The following is a 6,139-nucleotide window of genomic DNA, read 5'->3' as shown; positions in this document are numbered from 1 at the left end:
CAGAACCAGGAACAGGTGGTGCCAACCGGTTCCCTGCTTCTCCCATTTCTCCCTGCATGGGAGCCCAAGGAGCCCGCTGGACTTAAGGCTGACTTCACCTCATTGTTGGCATTGGGCAACTCTCATTTAACCTTTTGTTCCCCCTGCCCACCTTTCTCCCTCTGGACTTAGGAACTACCAAATAAATTCCAAAATGCCCTGAAGGATCTTCTGCCAATTCCTTTCATGGTGCAGGGACTGAATGAACGGTGAGCTCTTTATTACGGCCAGACAGAGGCTGGCAGCTGAACAAAGCCTGCGAGAATTAGAAAGTCCAGACCATAAAACAAAGAGCAAAGTGCATGTGAGCTTAAGGAAGCAGAACCACAACACAACAGGTGTGTCAAGTGGCCAAGAGACCCTGGTTATCTGGCGCAAGCCGCACCATATGGAGTTTTCCTCCCTTACGGGGGTAGCTGGCCAGTTGCCCACAACTAACTGGGTGAGCAAAACCTCCACTGGGCAGCCAGGGACGTTGCTAAGAGGCAGAACAAGTTCGTTGTGCTGATAGCTAGAATATTTGTGGCACAACAGGGCACACCTGGCTGTTTCTCCTTTGGGGGTGGGGTTGTGTCCTATTAAATCTGCCTTCCTGTAGAGCAGATGGTGGAATGGACTTTTATCTCCAGGACCTGAAACTGCAAAGAGCTCAGTCCAAGTCTCTGGCCAGGCCACGTCCAGCTTCACTGCTGAAGAAGAGCCCAGATGTAGGCTGCTGTTTGGCAATGCTTGAATGCTTGAATGGAATTTGGCCAAGGTTTGCCCTTACTTGGATTTTAAGAAGAGATGGACAGCCATTCCTCTGAAATGGTATGGGGTCTCCTGCTTGAGGGGTTGGACTAGAAGACCTCCGAGGCCCCTTTCAACTCTGTTATTCTCGGTGCTCTGCTGCAGGCCAGTTGTTGGGGGAGGCATGAATGGCTTGATTCCCCCCGCTTCCAAACTTTTGGGAGGTTTGTGGTTTATAACACACCCAGACTAAACGAACCCCCTGGATCCTTCTGCCCCCCTCCACCCCCGCCAAGCACAGACACCTCTTTGAAAGCAGATTAGGTATTTCACTCATTGCCGAATTCCCTTACGAGCAGCATAAATCTCACGCCCCAAACCCTGGGTGCCCTCCTGCCCAGACAGCCCCAATTCTCATCACAGCCTCCGTTCCTCCCTGGCAGGACCCCAGAACCGCCATCCAGCAACCCCCCCCAGGGCCTATCATCTCCCCGAACCCCAGCTTTGAATGATACAAACGAGCCTTTTGGGATGCAGGTTCCCTCCCCACCCACATTCCAAGGTAGCCACCCGTTGGCAGGCAGGGCTGCCGTGAGCCATCCGGGAGGCCGGCCAGGGCAGCTCCTGGCAGGAGAGCCTGTTCCCGGCTATTTTTAGCCTCTCCGCCCATCTGGCACTCAAGACCTTCATCTCAGGAAATTTCCACCCGTTTTCTGGCTGTGGGATTTGCCAAGGGCTGACATCTCTCCCGCCACACCGCTTGGCTGCCTGGCGTCTCTGGACAAGCCCAGGCCAGCCTGGCACAGCCAAAGTCTCTGGAGAAGCCAGAAGCCTTGGGCTGCTCCCCGTGGCCCCCTCCCCAGCTTGGAGCCTCATGCCCCAGCAAATTGGGAAGGTGGGCGAGGACTAGGGCAGAAAATTCTAAACTAGCCGTTGGGGTCTGTGCAGTGGCCACCCACCCACGCTCTGTGGATGGAACGGGACAAATCGCCACGGCCAACTTGACACGGGCCAACTCGCTGCGGGACAATTCAACAATTCCATTATTTAAAATAATTTTAAAAATTATTTCATTTTTTGTCATTCACGTTTCCTTCGGTCCCTCCTTTTTCATCCTTTTAAAAATGATTCTGTTCCCCCATTTCTTCGATGTGAGTGTAACTCTTGTCCCTAAGTTGTCGGAGGCCCCTCGAAGGAGCCACTCGCTAACTCCCCTCTGCTGAGCAAGGCAATGGCTGGGCCCCCAAAGGCCCTCTGTCCGCAAGATGGACCTGGTTCTCCTTCCTCACAGGGCGCCTGCAAGACCTTTATTCACACAACCTCTCAAAGTAGCTTCCATCACTGGAGGTTTTCGAAAACAGATCGAGGAACCATTTGACTTGGGATGGGGTAAGGACTCCAGCCTTGAGCAAGGGGTTGGACTAGATGACCTCCAAGGACCCTTCCAGCCCTAGGATTCTAGTCTCTTTAGCCTGGTCTTAGTCCACAGCCGTCCTCTCATTTCTGGCAACCTGCCCTGGGTCTCCGGCTGGGATGGTCCCCGGCCCAATCTCTCTCGAACTCAGGGCAGCTGCCTTGTTCCACCCCTGGGCTGATGCAGGGATCCAGGAAAGAGAGGCAGCCCCCCCCTTTCCCCCTCTTCCTCTCCAATCGAGCCCTGCATGTTCCAGAGAGGACCCCCCACCTTTGGGGGTCTCATTCCCCGAAGGTCTGGTGGCCGTGGCAAAGAGTAGCCCACCCAGGGGCAAACCTACAAACCAGCCTGCAGTGACCCCATTCGGATGAGGCTGCCCACTGCCCGTCTCCCCCTCCTGCCCTCCCAAGGCCACCTCCATGGTGGTGCCTGGCCGGTGTCAGGAGGTGGAGCTTCTTGTGCTGGCCAAGCACCCCTCTGCTCCCCCAACTCCGGACGTTTGCCTTCGGTCTTCCTTTGGGGGAGAAGCAAGCAGGGTGCCTGGAAAGGTGCCCCCCTCCTGCATGCCAGGGCTCCTCCAGGGCTGGAAGTCCTCTCGAGCAGCCATTGACTCTGCAGGACACGCCTCTCCCTCTGCAGGACACGCCAACCTCTCTGCCCATCTTCCTCTGGCCTTTGCGGTTGGCACTTGGCTCTCACAGCCAGGGGGCGCTGTAAGAGGCAGTGGTGGGGGGTCCTCAGCCCTCTGGCCAGGGAGTAGCAGAACCCGGCATCTTCTCCACGCAAGGAAGGTTTGCACTGCCCAAGATTCATTAAAAAACCCACATTTGAAATTTAATTCTCTGAACCAAACCAAGCACAGATGTATCTGCACACACACACACACACACACACAGCCCCACAACTGGCACACGGGGAGGTCTTTGCCGTTGCCTCCGCTCTGCCTGGCTGTCCTCCTCCCCTTGGGCCAAAAGCTCTTTCTGGTCTCCTGCCAGGCTGCTCTCTCTCTCGCTCTCTCAGCACGGCCGTCCCGAGGAGCCTGGGTCTGGGTCTGAATCTGCTGAGCTTCAGCTTCACGGGGGAGACGGGGGGGCCAGGAGCTCAGCCCAGCCCAGCCAACAGCGCCCCTTCTCCAACCGGCTGCTCCCCGACGAGTCCAGACTCAGCAGCCTCCGGCAGGCAGCCTGTCTGCAGCAGCAGAGGGTGGGGACTAGCCGGGCCACCGATGCCAAGTCCCAGCAGATAAGCAGCAGGTCCAAGGTGGCCGGGGAGGGCAGGGTGCCCGGGTCACACGCCCTGGAGAATCAACAGCAGCTGCAGTGGGGGAGGTCCGTGGTCCCCTGGCTGGGGGAGGAGGCTGATCTGCCAAGCGGAGGCAGAGCTGTGCTACAAGATCTGGCCTTCTGCAGAGAGAGGGAGGGAGGGAGAGAGGAGGGGGAGGCTGGTCAAGACAGAACGGAAACCAACATCTGCCTTAGGTCATAGAAAGGGACCTTGGAGGTCTTCTAGTCCAACCCCCCTGCTCAAGCAGGAGACAAGTGGCCACCCACTCTCTTCTTGAAACCTTCCGGTGATGGAGCACCCACAACTTCTGGAGGGAAGCTGTGCTTGCATTTCTCCTAGGACAGGCAGCATATCACCAACTGGACCCCCCAAATTCCCAGCCTACTTCAGCTCAAGCAGCCACTTGCTTTGTGCTGTGGACCAAGGCCACTTCTGCCCACAACACATCTGGATCCCCGAGAGGCCCTTTAAGGAGCATGCACCCTTAATTTCTTGACCGTCCAGCTGCAGGGCCTCTCCAGTCACCTCTGGCCTGAACTGACGGGATTAAAAACAATTTAATTTTGGAGACCAGCCATGAGCCATGGAAACCTTCCATCTACCAAAGGCTGAAACACGCTTCCAATGGATCGGGAGCCCCCCCAAAAGAGTTGTTACCACTGATTTGATAGCAACGGAAGAGAATGTTTGCAGCTCAGGATTGAACTGGGGGGTCCTTGGTGCTCTCTGAGCTTAATTGTTTTCTTGCAAACGTTTCATGACCCAGCTAGGTAACACCATCAGTGCTAGAAGGGGTGTGTGGAGTTTTCTCTTTGCTTATATATAGTGATCTGCCCTGATTTGATCATTCCTCCATGATCCTCTCCCCAGCAGGGTCCCAATTGTTCCCTGCATGGGACCTGAGCCCCCTTCTTGAGGGGGTCCCACCAACCGAGGGGGGGGGAGCTGTACTCACTTGGCAAGGCCTTCAGGTGGGTGGCAGTGGAGAGCAGCTCCTGGTGTTTGTCGGCCTCTTTGCTCTGCTTCTTCGCCCGGATCCTTTCCATGGAAAGAGAGGAGAGAGAGAAGGAGAAAGATGGAGAAATTTTTCCAACAAGTCCTCCAGGTGCTTCTCCCAAACAGCAGCTGGACTTTCTTGGTGCTTCTCTTGAAAATGTTTCGCTTCTCATCCAAGCAGCCCATTCTTAGGAAGCTCCTTGGATGAGAAGCAACACATATGGGAGGAAAAAAGCAAGAAGTCCCAGCTGCCTTTGGGAAAAGCACCGTTGAGACACCCATGACCCGCATGGCGGCATCTCCATAGAGGTCCTCCTACAAGGCTTCTCCGCCCAGACCGAGGCTCCTTGCCAAGCCCAGAGGGCAAGCGGACGCTCCAGCCCGGCCACCCCATCTCCAGGTTTTCCACCTACCACACCAGGAAGGCAAAGAGCAGCAGGGCCACCAGGGCGAAGAAGGCGAAGACCCCGAGCGACACCAGCATTGCCACCATCTCCATGGAGTCCCCCTGCCCTGCTGGAGACAGAAGACGTCCCTTCAGCTCCGTCACCCTGCAGGCACCCGCCAGCTCTCGCCCGGGCCCTTACAAGTCGAGGGCAGAGGCGGTGGGGGCCCAGGCCAGACCAGGGCAGCAAAAGGGGGCTGCAGGGCCACACACACAGCCACGGGAGCTCTTTTGCCCCGGGGGAATCTTCATCCTTCAAAGCAAATATCCGGGGACTGAAGTGCTCGCTCTCCTTGCCGACCTCGGTTTCAGGCCCCCCACATACCGACTGGCTTGTTGTCGGGGGCTGGAGAGGGCTCTTCGGCTGGCGGGTCCAGTTCAACGGTGTCCGGAGCAGCTTCGCTGGGCTCAGCGACCTGTCCTGCAGGAGGGAAGAGACCCAAAACTGGACCGCTTGAGAAAATGCAAGGTGGGGGACACGGTCCTCCCCACTGCCTGACCCACTGGCTACATGGAGAGCAGGAATGGAAAAACTATGGGAAACTTAGGACCTGTGGACTTCAACCCCCAGAATTCCTGGCGGCAACCCAGCTGGCTCAGGAATTCTGGGAATTGAAGTCCACAGGTCCTAAAGTTGCATAGTTGCCCACCTCTGGTGTAGAGACTAAGAAGGCCGACCAATACCCACCGAGGGGGCCCAGAGCGATCACACCAGGCCCAGAATCCCCAGCCCTTTTGCCCCACAGATCTGGAGCCCACACCCCACCCCTGTCAGAAGGGGCTCCTGCCTTCTGCCACTCTTCATCTTCCTTTGGCTGAAGCAACGGCTCTGAAGCAAAATTCATTTAACAACTGTCTCCCTTAGCAACAGAAGTTTTTGGCTGAATTGTCATCGTAAGTCAAGGTCCACCTTGTAGGTCTCTCCTATTTTAACATCTGCCCAAGATTTACTCCCCCACCCCACCCCATTCCCAGCCCTCTTCCACTGCCCAGTTCTCCTCTCCTCGTTCCCTCCAGGTGGTGCCCTTTCCCTGCCCTTACCTGCAGCCGGCCAGCCTCGCGCCTCCGGGCTCCACTCGCTCCAGCTGCCAGCATCCAGGAAGTCCTTGGCGCTCACCTGGACCGTGTGCTCCAGGCCCATGACGGCATCCGTGATCACCTCGGACACGTTGCTGGTCTCCACCTGCCAAGTCAAGAGGTGGCCCCCATCAGCCCCACCCACTGACCCCAGC

The 6,139-nt window shown here is 56.8% G+C and overlaps 1 protein-coding gene across 2 annotated transcripts in view; it reads right to left on the bottom strand.

Annotated features, from left to right (window-relative positions):
• Positions 1 to 2,812: 2,812 nt before the first annotated feature.
• The window catches only part of IL11RA (interleukin 11 receptor subunit alpha), a 46,650-nt gene continuing 43,323 nt past the window's right edge, over positions 2,813 to 6,139 (bottom strand). For both annotated transcript variants that reach the window (XM_070936028.1, XM_070936029.1), the window contains exons 9-13: positions 5,949 to 6,090; positions 5,233 to 5,328; positions 4,876 to 4,978; positions 4,422 to 4,504; positions 2,813 to 3,585 (exon numbers count right to left, since the gene is read on the bottom strand). In XM_070936028.1, coding sequence (XP_070792129.1) covers positions 3,569 to 3,585; positions 4,422 to 4,504; positions 4,876 to 4,978; positions 5,233 to 5,328; positions 5,949 to 6,090 — 441 coding nt within the window. In that variant the 3' untranslated portion in view covers positions 2,813 to 3,568. The remainder of the gene's footprint in view (positions 3,586 to 4,421; positions 4,505 to 4,875; positions 4,979 to 5,232; positions 5,329 to 5,948; positions 6,091 to 6,139) is intronic.

This window comes from Pituophis catenifer, unplaced genomic scaffold, assembly GCF_029215685.1.
Source record: "Pituophis catenifer annectens isolate HBS135680 unplaced genomic scaffold, rPitCat1.0.hap2 SCAF_2, whole genome shotgun sequence".
In the NCBI taxonomy this organism is placed as follows: domain Eukaryota; kingdom Metazoa; phylum Chordata; class Lepidosauria; order Squamata; family Colubridae; genus Pituophis; species Pituophis catenifer.
This window is presented reverse-complemented; position numbering and strand designations above follow the sequence as displayed.